The sequence below is a fragment of the Ranitomeya imitator genome, chromosome 3 (genome assembly GCF_032444005.1).
Source record: "Ranitomeya imitator isolate aRanImi1 chromosome 3, aRanImi1.pri, whole genome shotgun sequence".
NCBI classification, from domain to species: Eukaryota; Metazoa; Chordata; class Amphibia; order Anura; family Dendrobatidae; genus Ranitomeya; species Ranitomeya imitator.
The window spans coordinates 415,032,334-415,055,164 of NC_091284.1; the positions used below are offsets into that span (position 1 = coordinate 415,032,334).

General features: G+C 47.2%; 1 protein-coding gene across 2 annotated transcripts in view; it reads left to right on the forward strand.

Annotated features, from left to right (window-relative positions):
• Positions 1 to 11,302: 11,302 nt before the first annotated feature.
• Positions 11,303 to 22,831, forward strand: part of PPT1 (palmitoyl-protein thioesterase 1) — a 46,320-nt gene continuing 34,791 nt past the window's right edge. For both annotated transcript variants that reach the window (XM_069757155.1, XM_069757156.1), the window contains exons 1-3: positions 11,303 to 11,449; positions 11,525 to 11,634; positions 14,197 to 14,324. In XM_069757155.1, coding sequence (XP_069613256.1) covers positions 11,341 to 11,449; positions 11,525 to 11,634; positions 14,197 to 14,324 — 347 coding nt within the window. In that variant the 5' untranslated portion in view covers positions 11,303 to 11,340. The remainder of the gene's footprint in view (positions 11,450 to 11,524; positions 11,635 to 14,196; positions 14,325 to 22,831) is intronic.

Sequence of the window (22,831 nt, forward strand, 5' to 3'; positions counted from 1 at the left end):
TATAACCTTACATTTATCATTGTTAAACCTCATCTGCCATCTTTCAGCCCAAGTTTCCAACTTATCCAGATCCATCTGTAGCAGAATACTATCTTCTCTTGTATTAACTGCTTTACATAGTTTTGTATCATCTGCAAATATCGATATTTTACTGTGTAAACCTTCTTGCAGATCAATAAAGAATATGTTGAAGAGAACAGGTCCCAATACTGACCCCTGCGGTACCCCACTGGTCACAGCGACCCAGTTAGAGACTATACCATTTATAACCACCCTCTGCTTTCTATCACTAAGCCAGTTACTAACCCATTTACACACATTTTCCCCCAGACCAAGCATTCTCATTTTGTGTACCAACCTCTTGTGCGGCACGGTATCAAACGCTTTGGAAAAATCGAGATATACCACGTCCAATGACTCACCGTGGTCCAGCCTATAGCTTACCTCTTCATAAAAACTGATTAGATTGGTTTGACAGGAGCGATATCCCATAAACCCATGCTGATATGGAGTTAAACAGTTATTCTCATTGAGATAATCCAGAATAACATCCCTCAGAAACCCTTCAAATATTTTACCAACAATAGAGGTTAGACTTACTGGCCTATAATTTCCAGGTTCACTTTTAGAGCCCTTTTTGAATATTGGCACCACATTTGCTATGCGCCAATCCTGCGGAACAGACCCTGTCGCTATAGAGTCCCTAAAAATAGGGTCCACTGAGAATCTTTCACCCGGGGCCCTCAAAAACCTGAAGCCGGCGCTGGCTTCACTGATTGGTCACGCCCGGCCGCGAGCAATCAGCAACAGTCGCAGTCCGCCCGCAAATTGGCGCCGAATTTGAACCACGCTTCGCTAATTGGTTGCGGCCGGCCGGCTGAATCCTGTGTATAAATTGCATTATTCTGAAAACTTCATAAATAAACTACATACATATTCTAGAATACCCAATGCGTTAAAATTGGGCCACCATCTAGTTATAAATATAAAAGGGAACATTACCAGTGTGAGACAAGTAACTAGCACAGTACAGTAGAACTGAACTGTGTCTCATTACAAATAAGTTAGCAGCTGCAGCTCTCACAGCCTCTGCTGTATTACAATAATACTGGCTTCTTTTGAGCTGGAAGATGAAGCTGACAGGAACCTGCAGATGTGGCAGTTATAATCACACACAGCTCTGCAGTGAGATCAGGAGCACAGAGAGCGTCCACTACATATCACATTAGTAATTCCCTCTTTTTTTAAAAACATGCTCCGGAAGCAGATATTCATGCAGACCTTTTGGGGGTCAGTTGTGAAGGAGAAGAGGTGAATTTGTCCATAATGAGATAGGCAGAGAAGGAATGTAATGAGAGGGCTTCTAAAGCAAAACAAAATTCTTATCCTGGGAATTTAAGCAAAGTGGTTCTACATTTGCAAGGGTGTCAGCATCTTAGGCAAATATTGTTTCTTGCAGTAGTGTTTGCAGAGATTGTTCCTTCTTCTCTCAACACCTCATCAACCCAATACGTATGTATTAATCACTGTAGTTGTAGTTATATATATATAAAAAAAAGGCACTAGATGGTGATCTTGTGCTGTAGATTGGAGTTTCCCCTGCTACGGTAAATTTTTAGTTTCTCAAAAAGTATGTATTAGACCCCGGTGGCGCAAAATGTTAAAAACTGTCAATCCTTGCTGCGATACCAAACCAACTTCCACACCCAGTTGGTAACGAATATATAACACAATACATAATTTTATTGTGTTATGTATTAGACCCCGTTCACATTGCGCTGTTGCTCATGTTCAGTGATTCCATTGGGGCTTGTGTCCGAACACCCTACAAAATGGGATTCGGGTGTATGCACTGATGGTGCCATTGACTATAACGGTGCATACGGAGTCCTGCATAATTTTTGGGCTTATACACCTACTAGAAGCGGACACTCAGACATAGTAGATTGCATAAAGTAAATAAAAAAATAAAAGGAAAACTTATTAAAAAATATCACATGTAAAAAAAAGTTTAAAAAAAATCTAAAATGGAACTATTTGGAAAAGTTACGCAAGAGAAATTCTACACCAATTCCACACCTAGCCACCTCAGCACACCAATAAGAATGCCAACCTACCAACCTCAGCACACGAATAAAAATGCCAACCTACCTACCTCAGTACACCAATAAGAATGCCAACATACCCTCCTCAGCACACAAGTAAGAATGCCAACCTACCCTCTTCAGCACACCAATAAGAATGCCAACCTACCCACCTCAGCACACAAGTAAGAATGCCAACCTATCCACCTCAGCACACAAGTAAGAATGCCAACCTACCCACCTCAGCACACAAGTAAGAATGCCAACCTACCCTCTTCAGCACACCAATAAGAATGCCAACCTACCCTCTTCAGCACACCAATAAGAATGCCAACCTACCCACCTCAGCACACAAGTAAGAATGCCAACCTATCCACCTCAGCACACAAGTAAGAATGCCAACCTACCCACCTCAGCACACAAGTAAGAATGCCAACCTACCCACCTCAGCACACAAGTAAGAATGCCAACCTACCCTCTTCAGCACACAAGTAAGAATGCCAACCTACCCTCTTCAGCACACCAATAAGAATGCCAACCTACCCACCTCAGCACACAAGTAAGAATGCCAACCTACCCACCTCAGCACACCAATAAGGATGCCAACCTACCCACCTCAGCACACAAGTAAGAATGCCAACCTACCCACCTCAGCACACCAATAAGGATGCCAACCTACCCACCTCAGCACAATTTAATCAGAGAAAAAAAGGTCACAAAATATTTACCCATTTTATGCCAGGATGACACCCATCTAAATAAACACAAGACTGTAAAATTACTGGTCCATCTCTGTATGCCTAGCTGTGGTCTGAATTTCTGTTTTGAAGTGCAGGTGCAAGTTTCAAGCAGGGATATTACTGTGTTGTGTAGGAAGGGAATCTGCCACATTGCTCATTTTGCTCATAATAAGACTTTTCGGAAAATATCTTTTTTTGTGCTGAGCTGATGAGACAATTTTATAGTGAACCGGACGGCCGGTATATGCGGCCCGGTCCATGCTCAGCATGTATCAGACACTGGCTGCATGATATCAGCCACATGTTTAACTCTGAAACACTGCTAAAGTTTCGGAAAAAACATAGTTTATTAGTTGCTGGGGACCGAGCCGCGTGGGAGGCTAGTTGGACAGTCATTGGTACAGGTCCAGTGGCCAAAGCTGCAGGAAAGATAAAAACCCAGCAGGCTGGTCCTGGGTGTCCGTGAGAGCTAGGATGGCATCCTGGAAGCAGCTGCACACTTCCCCCTTGTATTAGCAGTCCTGGTGCTTATTAGATGGGTGGTCGCTGGGTATACAGTTGTTTTACTTTAGTTGCTTTGACTTTTATAGATTTCATGCTTAATTTCTTGAACATAGAATGTAGTTATAATATTTACTAATTATTATGTAAAACATTAACAAACACAGCGGCCATTTATTTACAAACTTATTGCCTCTGTCATTATCGGTAGTGAGGCTGAATCCTGGGAGGCTTGGGGCACCGGAGTTCTCATGTGCAATTCCGTATTGCAGTTTTATATGATAGCCACCAGATGGCAGCATGTGTATGTATATAGGGGTGGAGGAGGGGCTGAGGGACATATTACAGTAATGATATTGTGGCTGCCAATGTTGACTGGAAGGCACTGTGCTGCATTGTTGTGGGAACACATCACTTTGATGAGAGCAGCCTGGCAGGCACTGATAAGGCGTCATGACAGTAGCTGTCATTTTTTTATGTAGTCTAGAGCATTTTTATTCATTTATACAAATGTATATGTACATGTATGGATAATGCTTGATGTTTTTAATGGATGTCTGGGTCCCCATCTCCTACAGCGCCACCATATAACCAAGTGTCAGCGTCAGGAACGGCGGTTATGTGATTACAAGTATACGACGTACATACTCCCGGACACAATCCGACTAGCGGGGCGCGGGCTCAATGCTTCTTACACATGAATTTTGTTTGTTTTCCTCTAAATGGAACAGACGAATGTAATATGCAAATGGAAACGTGAACAGCGATTTATGGGATCCTGTGGCAGCAACTGTTATAGAGGCACCCTGCCTGTCACTGTTATAGGGGCACCCTGCCTGTCACTGTGGCATCAACTGTTATATAGGCACCCTGCCTGTCCCTGTGGGTGTCACTGTTATATAGGCACCCTGCCTGGCACTGTGGGTGTCACTGTTATATAGGCACCCTGCCTGGCACTGTGGGTGTCACTGTTATATAGGCACCCTGCCTGGCACTGTGGGTATCACTGTTATATAGGCACCCTGCCTGGCACTGTGGGTGTCACTGTTATATAGGCACCCTGTCTGGCACTGTGGGTGTCACTGTTATATAGGCACCCTGCCTGTCCCTGTGGGTGTCACTGTTATATAGGCACCCTGCCTGGCACTGTGGGTATCACTGTTATATAGGCACCCTGCCTGGCACTGTGGGTATCACTGTTATATAGGCACCCTGCCTGGCACTGTGGGTGTCACTGTTATATAGGCACCCTGTCTGGCACTGTGGGTGTCACTGTTATAGAGGCACCCTGCCTGTCCCTGTGGGTGTCACTGTTATATAGGCACCCTGCCTGGCACTGTGGGTGTCACTGTTATATAGGCACCCTGCCTGTCCCTGTGGGTGTCACTGTTATATAGGCACCCTGCCTGGCACTGTGGGTGTCACTGTTATATAGGCACCCTGCCTGGCACTGTGGGTATCACTGTTATATAGGCACCCTGCCTGGCACTGTGGGTGTCACTGTTATATAGGCACCCTGTCTGGCACTGTGGGTGTCACTGTTATATAGGCACCCTGCCTGTCCCTGTGGGTGTCACTGTTATATAGGCACCCTGCCTGGCACTGTGGGTGTCACTGTTATATAGGCACCCTGCCTGTCCCTGTGGGTGTCACTGTTATATAGGCACCCTGCCTGGCACTGTGGGTGTCACTGTTATATAGACACCCTGCCTGGCACTGTGGGTGTCACTGTTATATAGGCACCCTGCCTGGCACTGTGGGTGTCACTGTTATATAGACACCCTGCCTGGCACTGTGGGTGTCACTGTTATATAGACACCCTGCCTGGCACTGTGGGTGTCACTGTTATATAGGCACCCTGCCTGACACTGTGGGTGTCACTGTTATATAGGCACCCTGCCTGGCACTGTGGGTATCACTGTTATATAGGCACCCTGCCTGGCACTGTGGGTGTCACTGTTATATAGGCACCCTGCCTGTCCCTGTGGGTGTCACTGTTATATAGGCACCCTGCCTGTCCCTGTAGGTGTCACTGTTATATAGGCACCCTGCCTGGCACTGTGGGTATCACTGTTATATAGGCACCCTGCCTGTCCCTGTGGGTGTCACTGTTATATAGGCACCCTGCCTGGCACTGTGGGTGTCACTGTTATATAGGCACCCTGCCTGGCACTGTGGGTGTCACTGTAATAAAGGCAGCCTGCCTGGCACTGTGGGTATCACTGTTATATAGGCACCCTGCCTGTCCCTGTAGGTGTCACTGTTATATAGGCACCCTGCCTGTCCCTGTGGGTGTCACTGTTATATAGGCACCCTGCCTGTCCCTGTAGGTGTCACTGTTATATAGGCACCCTGCCTGGCACTGTGGGTGTCACTGTTATATAGGCACCCTGCCTGTCCCTGTAGGTGTCACTGTTATATAGGCACCCTGCCTGGCACTGTGGGTGTCACTGTTATATAGGCACCCTGCCTGTCCCTGTAGGTGTCACTGTTATATAGGCACCCTGCCTGGCACTGTGGGTGTCACTGTTATATAGGCACCCTGCCTGGCACTGTGGGTATCACTGTTATATAGGCACCCTGCCTGTTCCTGTGGGTATCACTGTTATATAGGCACCCTGCCTGTCACTGTTATATAGACACCCTGACTGTCGCTGTTATAGAGGCACCCTGCCTGTCACTGTTATAGAGGCACCCTGCCTGGCACTGTGGGTGTCACTGCTATATAGGCACCCTGCCTGTCCCTGTGGGTGTCACTGCTATATAGGCACCCTGCCTGTCCCTGTGGGTGTCACTGTTATAGAGGCACCCTGCCTGTTCCTGTGGGTGTCACTGTTATATAGGCACCCTGCCTGTTCCTGTGGGTATCTGTTATATAGGCACCCTGCCTGTCCCTGTGGGTATCAGTTATATAGGCACCCTGCCTGGCACTGTGGGTGTCACTGTTATATAGGCACCCTGCCTGTCCCTGTGGGTATCACTGTTATATAGGCACCCTACCTGTCCCTGTGGGTGTCACTGTTATATAGGCACGCTGCCTGTCCCTGTGGGTATCACTGTTATATAGGCACCCTACCTGTCCCTGTGGGTGTCACTGTTATATAGGCACCCTGCCTGGCACTGTGGGTGTCACTGTTATATAGGCACCCTGCCTGTTCCTGTGGGAGTCACTGTTATATAGGCACCCTGCCTGTCACTGTGGGTATCAGTTATATAGGCACCCTGCCTGGCACTGTGGGTATCACTGTTATATAGGCACCCTGCCTGGCACTGTGGGTGTCACTGCTATATAGGCACCCTGCCTGTCACTGTTATAGAGGCACCCTGTCACTGTTATAGAGGCATCCTGCCTGTCACTGTTATATAGGCACCCTGCCTGGCACTGTGGGTGTCACTGTTATATAGGCACCCTGCCTGGCACAGTGGGTGTCACTGTTATATAGGCACCCTGACTGTCACTGTTATAGAGGCACCCTGCCTGTCCCTGTGGGTGTCACTGTTATATAGGCACCCTGCCTGTCCCTGTGGGTGTCACTGTTATATAGGCACCCTGCCTGTCCCTGTGGGTATCACTGTTATATAGGCACCCTGCCTGTCCCTGTGGGTGTCACTGTTATATAGGCACCCTGCCTGGCACTGTGGGTGTCACTGTTATATAGGCACCCTGCCTGTCCCTGTGGGTGTCACTGTTATATAGGCACCCTGCCTGTCCCTGTGGGTGTCACTGTTATATAGGCACCCTGCCTGTCCCTGTGGGTGTCACTGTTATATAGGCACCCTGCCTGTCCCTGTGGGTGTCACTGTTATATAGGCACCCTGCCTGGCACTGTGGGTATCACTGTTATATAGGCACCCTGCCTGTCCCTGTGGGTGTCACTGTTATATAGGCACCCTGCCTGTCACTGTGGGTGTCACTGTTCTATAGGCACCCTGCCTGGCACTGTGGGTGTCACTGTTATAGAGGCACCCTGCCTGTCACTGTGGGTATCACTGCTATATAGGCACCCTGCCTGGCACTGTGGGTGTCACTGTTATAGAGGCACCCTGCCTGTCACTGTGGGTATCACTGCTATATAGGCACCCTGCCTGTCACTGTTATATAGACACCCTGACTGTCGCTGTTATAGAGGCACCCTGCCTGGCACTGTGGGTGTCACTGCTATATAGGCACCCTGCCTGTCCCTGTGGGTGTCACTGTTATAGAGGCACCCTGCCTGTCCCTGTGGGTGTCACTGTTATATAGGCACCCTGCCTGGCACTGTGGGTATCACTGTTATATAGGCACCCTGCCTGTCCCTGTGGGTGTCACTGTTATATAGGCACCCTGCCTGTCACTGTGGGTGTCACTGTTATATAGGCACCCTGCCTGGCACTGTGGGTGTCACTGTTATAGAGGCACCCTGCCTGTCACTGTGGGTACCACTGCTATATAGGCACCCTGCCTGGCACTGTGGGTGTCACTGTTATAGAGGCACCCTGCCTGTCACTGTGGGTATCACTGCTATATAGGCACCCTGCCTGGCACTGTGGGTGTCACTGTTATAGAGGCACCCTGCCTGTCACTGTGGGTATCACTGCTATATAGGCACCCTGCCTGTCACTGTTATATAGACACCCTGACTGTCGCTGTTATAGAGGCACCCTGCCTGGCACTGTGGGTGTCACTGCTATATAGGCACCCTGCCTGTCCCTGTGGGTGTCACTGTTATAGAGGCACCCTGCCTGTCACTGTGGGTATCACTGCTATATAGGCACCCTGCCTGGCACTGTGGGTGTCACTGTTATAGAGGCACCCTGCCTGTCACTGTGGGTATCACTGCTATATAGGCACCCTGCCTGTCACTGTTATATAGACACCCTGACTGTCGCTGTTATAGAGGCACCCTGCCTGGCACTGTGGGTGTCACTGCTATATAGGCACCCTGCCTGTCCCTGTGGGTGTCACTGTTATAGAGGCACCCTGCCTGTCCCTGTGGGTGTCACTGTTATATAGGCACCCTGCCTGGCACTGTGGGTATCACTGTTATATAGGCACCCTGCCTGTCCCTGTGGGTGTCACTGTTATATAGGCACCCTGCCTGTCACTGTGGGTGTCACTGTTATATAGGCACCCTGCCTGGCACTGTGGGTGTCACTGTTATATAGGCACCCTGCCTGTCCCTGTGGGTATCACTGTTATATAGGCACCCTGCCTGGCACTGTGGGTATCACTGTTATATAGGCACCCTGCCTGTCCCTGTGGGTGTCACTGTTATATAGGCACCCTGCCTGTCACTGTGGGTGTCACTGTTATATAGGCACCCTGCCTGGCACTGTGGGTGTCACTGTTATAGAGGCACCCTGCCTGTCACTGTGGGTATCACTGCTATATAGGCACCCTGCCTGGCACTGTGGGTGTCACTGTTATAGAGGCACCCTGCCTGTCACTGTGGGTATCACTGCTATATAGGCACCCTGCCTGGCACTGTGGGTGTCACTGTTATAGAGGCACCCTGCCTGTCACTGTGGGTATCACTGCTATATAGGCACCCTGCCTGTCACTGTTATATAGACACCCTGACTGTCGCTGTTATAGAGGCACCCTGCCTGGCACTGTGGGTGTCACTGCTATATAGGCACCCTGCCTGTCCCTGTGGGTGTCACTGTTATAGAGGCACCCTGCCTGTCCCTGTGGGTGTCACTGTTATATAGGCACCCTGCCTGGCACTGTGGGTATCACTGTTATATAGGCACCCTGCCTGTCCCTGTGGGTGTCACTGTTATATAGGCACCCTGCCTGTCACTGTGGGTGTCACTGTTATATAGGCACCCTGCCTGGCACTGTGGGTGTCACTGTTATAGAGGCACCCTGCCTGTCACTGTGGGTATCACTGCTATATAGGCACCCTGCCTGGCACTGTGGGTGTCACTGTTATAGAGGCACCCTGCCTGTCACTGTGGGTATCACTGCTATATAGGCACCCTGCCTGGCACTGTGGGTGTCACTGTTATAGAGGCACCCTGCCTGTCACTGTGGGTATCACTGCTATATAGGCACCCTGCCTGTCACTGTTATATAGACACCCTGACTGTCGCTGTTATAGAGGCACCCTGCCTGGCACTGTGGGTGTCACTGCTATATAGGCACCCTGCCTGTCCCTGTGGGTGTCACTGTTATAGAGGCACCCTGCCTGTCCCTGTGGGTGTCACTGTTATATAGGCACCCTGCCTGGCACTGTGGGTATCACTGTTATATAGGCACCCTGCCTGTCCCTGTGGGTGTCACTGTTATATAGGCACCCTGCCTGTCACTGTGGGTGTCACTGTTATATAGGCACCCTGCCTGGCACTGTGGGTGTCACTGTTATAGAGGCACCCTGCCTGTCACTGTGGGTATCACTGCTATATAGGCACCCTGCCTGGCACTGTGGGTGTCACTGTTATAGAGGCACCCTGCCTGTCACTGTGGGTATCACTGCTATATAGGCACCCTGCCTGGCACTGTGGGTGTCACTGTTATAGAGGCACCCTGCCTGTCACTGTGGGTATCACTGCTATATAGGCACCCTGCCTGTCACTGTTATATAGACACCCTGACTGTCGCTGTTATAGAGGCACCCTGCCTGGCACTGTGGGTGTCACTGCTATATAGGCACCCTGCCTGTCCCTGTGGGTGTCACTGTTATAGAGGCACCCTGCCTGTCCCTGTGGGTGTCACTGTTATATAGGCACCCTGCCTGGCACTGTGGGTATCACTGTTATATAGGCACCCTGCCTGTCCCTGTGGGTGTCACTGTTATATAGGCACCCTGCCTGTCACTGTGGGTGTCACTGTTATATAGGCACCCTGCCTGGCACTGTGGGTGTCACTGTTATAGAGGCACCCTGCCTGTCACTGTGGGTATCACTGCTATATAGGCACCCTGCCTGGCACTGTGGGTGTCACTGTTATAGAGGCACCCTGCCTGTCACTGTGGGTATCACTGCTATATAGGCACCCTGCCTGGCACTGTGGGTGTCACTGTTATAGAGGCACCCTGCCTGTCACTGTGGGTATCACTGCTATATAGGCACCCTGCCTGTCACTGTTATATAGACACCCTGACTGTCGCTGTTATAGAGGCACCCTGCCTGGCACTGTGGGTGTCACTGCTATATAGGTACCCTGCCTGTCCCTGTGGGTGTCACTGTTATAGAGGCACCCTGCCTGTCCCTGTGGGTGTCACTGTTATATAGGCACCCTGCCTGTTCCTGTGGGTATCACTGTTATATAGGCACCCTGCCTGTCACTGTTATATAGACACCCTGCCTGTCACTGTTATAGAGGCACCCTGCCTGGCACTGTGGGTGTCACTGCTATATAGGCACCCTGCCTGTCCCTGTGGGTGTCACTGTTATATAGGCACCCTGCCTGTCCCTGTGGGTGTCACTGTTATATAGGCACCCTGCCTGTCCCTGTGGGTGTCACTGTTATAGAGGCACCCTGCCTGGCACTGTGGGTGTCACTGCTATATAGGCACCCTGCCTGTTCCTGTGGGTGTCACTGTTATAGAGGCACCCTGCCTGTCCCTGTGGGTATCAGTTATATAGGCACCCTGCCTGTTCCTGTGGGTATCTGTTATATAGGCACCCTGCCTGTCCCTGTGGGTATCAGTTATATAGGCACCCTGCCTGTCCCTGTGGGTATCAGTTATATAGGCACCCTGCCTGTCCCTGCGGGACTGTGTATGTGAGCCCCCCGGCCGTCACAGTTATGGGAGCTTCTTGACTGTCACTATTATGGAAGTACCCTGGTGTCACGGTTACAGGAACCCCCGGCAGTCACCGTTATGGGGGCACCCGTTTATTCTGTGTTACAGGAGGACTCTTGCAGGGCGCGCACTGATAGTAACGCTGACAGGCGGCCGTGGCCCTTACAGCTGTACACCGATAGCCGCCGTCACCGTTCCTATCAGTTACTTTGCCCCGCCCACATAACACGTGTCCGCATCATATGACCACAACAGGAAGTGTCGCTAGTCAGGTGCTCCGGTAACATGGAGCGGGTGAGGCTGGCGATCTTTGTGCTCGGGATCGTGGTGTTTTGCGGGGAGGCCTTTCAGGATAGCAAAGATCCGCTGCCATTGGTGATCTGGCACGGAATGGGTAAGAGTGTGGGAGTTCTCTGTGGCGCAGGTTCCTCTTCATTACTGCCTTCCTTACCATAACATGTGTTTTCAGGTGACTCTTGCTGCAACCCCTTCAGTATGGGCGGGATTAAGAAGATGGTGGAGCAGCAAGTCCCTGGAATATATGTCCTGTCCCTGAAGATAGGGAACACTATTGCTGAGGTGAGAGGAGCCATGCGGAGTGGTGAGGGTGCCTGTGTGCGCCGCGCCCTGCATTCTATGGTGGGTGCTGGTAGGACATGCCATGTAGCTGGGTGACGGGTCAGGTCTCTTCGCTTCTCATAGTGATGAGTGTGACGGCATCACGATGTCCGATCGTACTGTGGATCTGGGGCAGAGCCCACGTGACGCTTCCAGGACAGCGCCTTCTTATATTGTGTTCACCAGTGTAAAATAAAGATAAGTGATGCCTCCCCCACCGGCGACATTGCAGCGCTGTCAGCACCTGGGATAGCGAGATGTAATGTCACGTGACCGCTGCAGCCAATCACTGACGGCGATGGACAACTTCACTTACACTTTAATGAATCTCAGACGTCCAAAGAAGGTGAGAGCACAGCCCATGAGTGGCCGCCGACTGGCATAAGAATGTCACTGAGGCCTAACGGCACCATCGCTGGGACGGTGTGCGAGGTGAGTATGTTATTTTACATGGGGAATGTAGCACGTAAGGAGGGAGTGACTTCGCAGTGTAAAGGGGCACACACATTCCTATCTGCATCATATCCACCACCGCAGGGCCACCGCTGTCCGATTAGTGATCATTGTATGCTACCTAGTGTACGGAGGACCCGCCGCCTCTCCTGACAGGTCGCTTTCTCTTTATACTCGTATTCCTTATGGAATAAAAATGCCGGAGCACTTTTACTTAGAACGTAGATATTCCTCCTGGAAATACATGGGTAAACCGAGACTTAAAAAAACCTATCAGATGGTACAAGGGTAACATGAAATGCCAAAAGGTACTAGTTGGCGTAGATGTTTGCTATGATTTCTGCCATGGTGTACATTTTTGGAAATCTGTTGGGCTTTGGAAGACTCCTACCCCATCAGGAGGCAACAGCCTCCATCTCTAATGTGAACAGAGCCATAGACACACTTCTTCTTAAAGTGCAGCGTTCATATATGCTACTTATCTACATGATCGCATCATAAAAAAAAAAAAAAAAAAAGTAAAGAGACCAACAATTAATGCTTAAGTTGGAACTTTACAAACGGATTAACTGCCTTGAAAAGTGAGTACACAATAACCCTGTATGCTTACTCATAGGGGGCTAACCTACCTACTTGGTCATGACCACCTTCCTACCATTTTGTGATTGTGTTATTCTCCAAAAAATGTTTGAAAGCTCAAGTGTCTGACTGAAAAAAACAAACCTTTCTCGTACATCCACAGAAGAACCACTTTAAATCCAATCACCCCATTCCACAATACATACTGCATTCATTATTAAACAGATTTTAGACCTGATGAGGCTGGCAGACTTGCTTTGACCTTACATTCTAGAACGGCTGAATAATCCTTTCTGAAAGCTTTTCTGCTGAATAATAACTAGACCTGGATTTAAAAAAATGCTCTTTCTAGTATCCGCAAGATAAATCCAATATAACATGGATTTTCAAAGTGTATCAGCCTCAGTGGAACTATTTAATAATGTATGCAGTCTACACTGTGAAATCTGGTAACGCATACTGTTTAAATGGAACCTGTTATGTAAAAATAAAAGTAGAGCAGATATGGGGTTAATCTGTACTTTTAATGGAGTTCTGAAGCCATGGGTCTACTGCACTGAGAGCCTGACTACCGGGAGGGAATGAACTTTATTCCCCCCAGGAGCCTCCAGATTTCAGTCATAAAGGTGCGGCTTCAGTCTCCACTCAATACACAGTGAATGATGCATGTGTCCATGCCCCGGCAGGCACTGACCCTGTACTGATGCACTGCCGGATGCACTTACTGTCAGTCAATGTTGAAGAGAGGTTATGTACTGAGCGATGACTGAAGCCACACCGGCTACTTCTCTGACTGAAAGCCGGAGGCTGCTGGGAAGAGTGCAATTCATTTCCTCCCTGTAGCCGGGCTTTCAGTGCGACGGCTGCACAGCTTCAGAACACCATTAGTCTGTTCATACTAAGTCCCACCGCACCGTTCATCATGGTGAGGCCAATTATTTATATACACCTTCCCACCTGCTTATTTTCCCCTTCTATCTCCACCCCACCACTTTTTTTTTTTTATTGACAGCTCTGGCTTCATAGGGCCAGGGAAGGGTGGAAATAGAAACCAAGCAGGGGGGAAGGTGTATATAAATGACTGGCCATGCCGTGAAGCACCGAGCGCCTGTACTTTGTTTTGGCAATCATTCTGTGCTGACAGTCCCTTTTAACCCCATAGCTGCAGGTTAGCAATTTTTTTAAATGACAGGTTTCCTTTCTAGTGTGTGAGTAGATCGCACTTCTGACTACAACGATCATCCAAGCTGAGACTTCCACACATAATAAATGAAGGTGCGCTAACTTCATACATGTCTCATGTCTCTACCTAAAAGCGCTTGTTCTCACAAACCCACTTTAGCTTTGTAACATTACTTGTGTCACTTTTCCATTTTCTAATACATCATGGCACTTTTTGCTTGATAAGTGAGCGCTGTCCGTTTTCATGATTGCTACGTGACAAATGAGCCTTTTTCCCAAACTTGACACTTTGTTTTCCTTTGTCCCCAGGACATGGAGAACAGCTTCTTTCTGAATGTGAATAAACAACTGGCCATGGTTTGTGAGCAGCTGGCAAAGGACCCCGGACTTCAGAATGGCTACAATGGCATGGGTTTCTCACAGGGTGGGCAGTTTCTGTAAGTAATGCTTCTTCAACTTGTAGTGTATTATTTTTGGAATGTGAAGTTTGCCTCCAGGTCCCCTAATGATAAGCAGATCACAAGAGGGCTGGGTTCCTGGACCCTCTAAACCATTATGCCCTAAGATGAGCATGTAAACAACTATACGACACCATCAAATTTCAAAGACAATCTATTGGTTATGAAAAAATATAAACAATTGACAAAAGATGGAATTGTAAGCTGTTTCTCAAATGTCATTGGCAAATTGGATTATTTCCATTAGTATTACGGCAATGCATGTTCTACTTTCACTTCACTATCGAGCTGTGAGATTCTCTTCTCTGGGAGATTCCAAGGCTGAGGAGGAAGCGGACTGTATATAGCATCGACGTGGTGAAGTGGAGCCTGGTGCCGACATCTTAAAGAATTTTACACATTGCTCCATGTAATATAATGGGAGAATAGTTCATTTTTCTTAAAAATATTTAGAATTGAGAGTCCTCAGTGGTTGATACCTTTTAATGGCTAACTGAACTTTCAGTTAGCCATTAAAAGGTATCAACCACTGAGGACTCTCAATTCTAAATATTTTTCTATCCACTGGCTAACACGGTACCAAGATATATTTCTTTCCTGTATCATTTTTCTTACAAATTCATCTAAAGAAAATCAAAATATGGGAATTAACTTGCCAGTGTATCTCTAAGCAGTGAATTCTCGAAACAAAAATCATATTAAAAGTTTCATCCCCCTCCTGCCAGGAGCTTGAACTTATCAAGCCATATAATGGCATGTCCCTGTATACCAGGGGTGGGGAATCTGGGGTCATTTATTGCCCGCAATGACCTTTTCTCTGGCCATTGGTTAGAATCTCTGGGACGGCAGTACTGTAATTTCTCCTTGCCTTGTGAGCACGCAGCATTCACTACTGAACACTGCAGCACGTGTAATGAAGGGTTACATCCGGACACTGGCTAGGTGCATAGGACGCAGGTTTGTGGATGGCGTTAGCATGCTATGTGCCCCCATTTCCCCCCCCCGTGTCTCCTGTAATGTATATGCCCCATGTCTCTTGTGATGTATACATTGCATTCCAAATGTCTCCATTCTCCAGTAAGACCACTGTTACCTGCGTTCAGTGTAGTGATGGGCTTTGGTTAGAGCCATATAAGCAGGGTTTATTGCCTTACAGGCCTTAAGTAGGTATACTACTGCCGCATCCTGAAAACAAAAGTCCTTTTCAGAGCTACATAAAGTATTTTCTTTTCCCTATTAATTCTGGAAAGTTTGCAGCATATATTTTATACCTAATTTTTAAATGCGCAAGGTGTGTATAAGGGACAGGGAAATAGAAGTGCTGCTAATGGTGCATGGAGAGGCCATAGGCCAGGTGAAACTGTGCCTGCTGCGGAAGCACAACAAACATGCCCATCCATGAGACCCATCTTCCTGTCCCATTAGCAGAGCGTGAGACACCAATCTTGAAGCCAGAAAAGTGCCAACAGATGCTCGGTTGGATGGCTGATGATGCTTCCAGTATGTTTCCCAGCATAGTCCAGTGTCATGGTGCATAGGCTTTATGAGACTGAGTCCTCCTACCTATCAATTTAAACACAATGTGTATGAGGTCCTCCTTTATGTATAATACAGGATGTATCCGAGTCCCTCTTCTTTTGGCAGTTCTTGTATTGTCCGCATAGGCATTGTGCGTTTTGAGTCCTTCCTCCATAAATTAAACAGGATGTGTCTGACCATGTCATACATGCCAAGATAATAAAATTGCATTTGCCAGTGGGTGTAGTTTTATTTCCTTCTCTGTCATCTACTGTAGTCATAGGTAACGGGGAAATACAGTAAGAGATGGCCTGGCTATTAAGGGGTGGAGGAGGCCATTTTTATTTTTTATTTTTGCCTTTTATACAAGTCATTATAGATTATATTTTTTTTTCCTGTATAATCAATTCTTAGCTTAGCTGTCTTAGCTTTTGTATGTTTTCTTGTCAGTCCATGAAAGTGGAGTAATTGTCCCCAGGAGCGACCTGGGTGTCAGAGAATCATCCAGGCATCTTATCTTCCCCATGCTGTTTCCATCCATTGCAGCGTTTTTTTTTTTTTTACCCTTTCTGAACCTCCCAGATCAGAATTCATGCTAGCCTTTCCCATTGACTTCCATTATATTCATTACTCCTCGAGTTGAGCCCTGAGTCTGTCCGAGTGTCCGACCTTCTTGATTGAGTATCGAGCACTCGAGCATTTTATGCTTGCTCATCACTAGTGGTAATGTATAGTGTTGGTCATAGTTTACTGTAGTTTAGGTAATTATGTTGAGGTAAGATAGTTATTTGGGACTAGCCCATAGTTGGAGGATATTGTTGGGGCAAGTGACTGCTTCCTGTGATTTGTTAGTTGGAGTTTGAGTTTAGGGTGCAACATGGCACTCGTGTTGAATAATGCTCCTTTTTATCCAATGCATGGAAATCCACACAAGATGTTTCAGCCCATCTTAGGTTTTTGTCAATTGTGGAGCAACATTATAAAGAAAATTACATCATAATCATTAACATAGGCAGAACATGTACAAGTGCAAACATGCAAATAAATTTTTATAAATCACTCATGACGGCACCGCGAGATAGGGGGTCTGCCCACCAAGGACAGGAAACCTACGGGCTAAAAAGGGCAGCTCCTCTCCCAGGCATCAGTTGGTTTCCTGTTCTTGACGAGGGAACCTGGTACAGGCTTCCTGTGATTTTTAGAAGTAAGTTTCTTTCCCAGACCTGGCCGGCTGGCTCAAGCAGGGATCCCGTCTCTACCTTGGCTGGTGCAGGATTCCTGTAAGCGACACCGTGGGTACAAGGGGTCTTTCACTCTTGTGCGGACACAAGGTGAGCTGTATCTCCTAACTGGTGATGGACGGCTCTGGTGTGGCTCAGGAGTCAGCAAGCATTTGCAGTGCCTGCCCTGTCCTGGATACCCTCCCCGCAACTATGTGTAGTGTGACTGAAGCTGGAAATGTCTTGCTCCTTGATGACTAGGCTGGGAGGCGGTTGGTATGACGAGGCCTGTGATGCAGCCGATGTCATGATAAGAACGTGCCCAGAGAGCGATCACACCAGACAGAAAGACACTCTGGAGGGTGTGTGGATGATGCAGGGAGGCATTCTGTCTGAGGGGGTCATGCGGATGACGATGCCAAGATGCTTGTCAAAGATGGACTCGAGCCATGTGACTCAGAGACTGGGTTACTGGGGAGCACATAGGTAAGCTGGCACCTCTGCTCAGGACTTCCTAGCTCACCTGTCCTCTTTAGCATTATGGAGACAGATTTGGAGCAGCAGCTTGCGAAGCCCCGGGAGCGAGTGGAGCGGATGCGTCCCCTTGTCAGTGGATGGGGCAACTGGTCCACGGAGAGACGGGGGTCGCCAAGAGAGCAGATTCAGTCAACTTCCAGGGATGATCTTGTGGCTGAAACGTGTCCTTCCTTTAAACCGGTATCATTTCATTGCGTCAAGGTGGTAAGTGATATTTGGTAATGTAGTGTCACCTTCTTTCTTGTGATTTATTGCCATGGAAAGAAGTGTGTGACCAAAGCCAATCACAAAGAATGTGCTTTGTGTGAAACCTTATTGCCAGACTCCTGTCAGAAGATGCGCTGTCAATCCTGTATAGAGCAGACAGTAATGGAATAGACCCCCCCTTCCTAGCTGTACCATCAACTTAAGGGCCATCATAGAAGCAGATGTTAAGGAGTCCCTTATATCCCTCTCTGAGAACTGCAGAAAGGGAAGAGAGATAAATGTGTTAGGGAGGTCTCCACAGCATCAGACAATTCCTTTAAATCAGACTACGGTTATGACTCGGGTGGTTCCTCCTCGTCGGCCTTATCTTCAGATAGTGAAGCAGGGCGCCGTTGTTTCCCACAAGAAGAGGTGGATAGACTGGTAAAATCAGTCAGATACACTGTGGGCGTTATGGACAGTAGCCCTGAGAAATCAGTGCAGGAGATATAATGTTCCAAGGCCTAGATCAGAGGTACCGAAGATCCTTCCGTTTAAAATGAAGGAATCCGGGCTTTAGTGCAGAGAGAATGGAAGAGGCAGAAAGGAGGGGCACCCTGCCCCCTTCTTTCAAGAGAAAGTACCCCGTCGATGACCTGTCTGTCATTATGGGACAAAGCCCCCTAAACTTAGTCGCAATGATTAAGGTTTCTAAAAGAGCTTCTCTACCCTTTGATATGGGGGCATTGAGAAATCGTATGGATAGCGGACACCTTTCTTAAGGGTACGTGGCAGACATCAGCGGGAGCTTTGAAACCGGCAGTAGCAGCGACGTGTTTGACCATGTCCTTTATGATCTATTTGGATAGGCTTGAATCCCAGTTAAAGGACAGGGTGGCAAGGAATGACATCTTGGACACCATTCCACTTAGGAATGCCGCTGCCCCCTGCATATTGGATGCCTCAGTGCCAGCAGTAGCATAGCTACTGGGGGGGGTCATGGGGGGCGGTCGCTCCCCGTGCTCCGCTCTCTGAGGGGCCTCACCCGGAGCCATGCTACTGTAACTGTATCGGCGTGAACAGCGTGCCCATATAATTACACTCACAGGCAGAGAAGGGAGGATCTATCTCCCTGTTCTGCCACCCGGCTGCTATGACGCCCCTGAGCAGGCAGGGAGCCCAGTGCCAGCAGTGGGCCCCTCGCCTGTCATCGCAAGTTCAACTGTATCTGCTGGATGCTGATACAGTTGACCGCATTGATGAGAGGGGGAGCGTTACGCTCCCTGTCCCATCATCCCCCTCTCAGCGTCTGATGTCCCTGATGCAGACACTGACGAGATCCTGGAGAAGGCAGGAGATGCAAGAAGGGGTTCCCCAAACTATCTATGCCTAACTACAGACGATACTTCTGAAGAAGGAAGTCTGTCTGACGGAAGCTCTCTAGGTTCCAGGGAGCAGGACAAATGGAAATATCGTAGAAGGAAAGGTAGAGACTTTATGTTCGGAACCTCTTTCCAGGAGGCCAGAAAATTGGGTCAGGGACTCCCAGCCCAGGTTGGAGGAAAGCTTTCTTCCTTCTTCCCTGCCTGGGAGAGCATTTCGGCCAGTAATTGGATCCTCAACCTGATTGAATCAGGATTAAGACTAGAGTTCCAGTTGGTTCTGCGAGAAAAATTTGTGTTGATTCTTCCCTGAAAGAGTAATTGGCACTAGAGACAGAAGTCCTGGATCCAGTTCAGAAAGCTGTCCTGGAAGTCCCGGAGTCTGAAAGAGGGAGGGGGTTTTACTCCCATCTCTTTCTAATAACCGAATCAGACTGCGTCTTCAGAACTATCTGAAGGCTCTAGACAAGTTCCTGAAGGTGCAGTCCTTTAAAATGGAATCCATGCAAATCTGCAATAAAATTGCTTTTTCACGGTTATTTCTGGTGGTAGCCCCTAGGGTCTTCATGAACGTTGTTGTGGAAGTAATGGCTCATCTCTGGGGGAAAAAGATGTCTTAATCATCCAATATCTGTATGATTTCCTGATGTTAGACGAGTCAGTTCACAAATGTAGAAATCAGCTAGAAGAGGTGATGGCTACCCTAGTGGGCCTGGGCTGCTTACTGAATCTAAGAAAATTCAGATTAGTACCCCCTGAAGAGTTTATGTGGCTTTTACCGTATGTTGAACTTGGAAGTGCAGGAGTATCTAATCCCAGTTACTAAAACAGAAAAGATCCATTGCCAGATGTAAAAAGCTATAGAGGTCCCCTCCATGTCCCTTGGGAGTGCCATGTCCCTCTTGGGTACTTTGACATAGTGCTTTTCCAGCAGTTCTGTGGGCCCAATTCCATTCCAGAACTTTGCAAAGGGATGTGTTGTACAACTTATTTTCCCTTGAGAGAGGGGTTGGGTGTTCACCTGGAAGGCAAAATGACTCTATCCCCATGAGCAGTAGAATCCCTTCTGTGGTGGTTAAATGGATCAAACCTGTCCAGAGAGTTCCCTGGGTTGTGGCTATCACACGAGTTGTGACCACGAATGCGATCCCCATGAGGTGGGGGGCTCATCTAGGAAGGGAGGTGATCCAAGGGGCCTGGACCGGTAGTGAAAAAGCACTGTCATCAAATGCAAATGTTACTGGCGGTGGAGCAGACTGGAAGTCAATTCCTTGTACCTCTACAAGGCCAGCATGTCGGGATCCTCTTGGACAATTCATTCAGTGCCTTATTTAAATCACCAGGGAGAACCCGTTTGAAAGCATTGATGGAGGTGACAGAGTTTTTATTTCAGCTAGCGGAGGGTCATCTCCTCTTAAGGTACCTTAACACATAACGATATCGTTGCTTTTTGTGACGTAGCAACGATATCGTTAAGGAAATCGTTATGTGTGACAGCGACCAACGATCAGGCCCCTGCTGGGAGATCGTTGGTCGCTGAACAAAGTCCAGAACTTTATTTCGTCGCTGGATCGGCGTGTGTGACACCGATCCAGCGATGTCTTCACTGGTAACCAGGGTAAACATCGGGTAACTAAGCGCAGGGCCGCGCTTAGTAACCCGATGTATACCCTGGTTACCAGCGTAAAAGTAAAAAAAAAAAACACTACATACTTACCTTCCGCTGTCTGTCCCCGGCGCTGTGCTCTGCACTCCTGTACTGGCTGTGAGCGTCGGTCAGCTGTGCTCACAGCCAGTACAGGAGGAGTGCAGAGAAGCACAGCGCCGGGGACAGGCAGCGGTAGGTAAGTATGTAGTGTTTTTTTTTTTTTTTTTTTTTTTTTACTTTTACGCCGGTAACCAGGGTAAACATCGGGTTACTAAGCGCGGCCCTGCGCTTAGTAACCCGATGTTTACCCTGGTTACCCGGGGACTTCGGGATCGTTGGTCGCTGGAGAGCGGTCTGTGTGACAGCTCTCCAGCGACCAAACAGCGACGCTGCAGCGATCCGGATCGTTGTCGGTATCGCTGCAGCGTCGCTTAATGTGAAGGGGCCTTTAATCTCCTCTTACCTTGTGTGAGTTTACGCTGTGTAAATAGAAGCACAATGGGCATGAGTTTTCTATAAAGAACATTCACTGTGCTTGTAATATACAACGCAGTGCAAATGTGTTGCTTCCAAAACACTGCTATAACTTATCATGGGCACGCAACCGATCTTGTTTCACTTGGGCAATTGAGTGTCCTTTCTCCTTTAAAATGAAATGGAAGCAGCAATGAAGTATCACTGCATCTAATAATGTATTCACTATCTCCCAATGGTTTGAACAGGGACTACAAAATCAATTACATTACATGAATTTAATCGCCTGTTTTCCTCTCTAAACGTCTCTTTTATTCTCTAGACATCCCAGATGTGTTGATTGAATATACTTCCTCTCTCCATGAAGTCATACTACATGTTAGTGGACATCAAAATACACTTTTTTGTGGAATTGGAAAATGTATAACTTTTATAAAATATGCTCTTTAAAACTGTGAAATAAATGGAAAACTATTGATTTATACATTAGAGATATTTATTAGTGATTGAATATTGAAAGGGTACCTTTTTTTTTTTGTGTTCTTTATAAAAAAAAAAAAAAACAATTTTCCCATTAATATTTTTCCACTCTACATGTATTGATATCGGTCAAATTAATCTTGTTTGATTTTATAGTAAGGGGTATGTTTGTGTGTGTTTTTTTTTTTTTTTTTTTTTTTATTTCTGGGATACATTTTGTGCATATTATTAAGATTCTATATATGTATTTGGAGTTTGACAATGATTTGTTTTATATGCTTTATATACTTTTATATATTTGGGAATTTATTTATTTTCACTTTATTATTCTTTGTATGTTTGCTTGCAGTTTGCAGTTTTTTCATATGTTCTGCCTACATTAATGAGTTATGATGTCATTTCGTTGGTTTAGATAAAGTCCCAAAACAGAGGCCTATATCAAGGGCACTTCCAAATTGCACAATATATCAAAATAGAGAAGAAACGGAAGCTTTGTGCCAATAAAAACACTAAATTTTATTAATACACATAAAAAATTCTAAACAAGTCCAATAGCAGTCAGTGGAGATACATGTGACAGAATATACTGTCTGCACAGGAGAAATACACCAAAAACCTTCTAAACAATCAAGTGATCCCAGAAATTGCAAATACACAAAAAATAGACAGGACCGAGCCTAAATAAACATGAGTTAACAAGGTATATTAAACGTAGCCAAACGAATATCAATTAGACACAATAGCTAATAAATTACAAGCACATACAGTTAGGGCCAGAAATATTTGGACAGTGACATAATTTTTCGCGAGTTGGGCTCTGCATGCCACCACATTGGATTTGAAATGAAACCTCTACAACAGAATTCAAGTGCAGATTGTAACGTTTAATTTGAAGGGTTGAACAAAAATATCTGATAGAAAATGTAGGAATTGTACACACTTCTTTACAAACACTCCACATTTTAGGAGGTCAAAAGTAATTGGACAAATTAACATAACCCAAACAAAATATTTTTATTTTCAATATTTTGTTGCAAATCC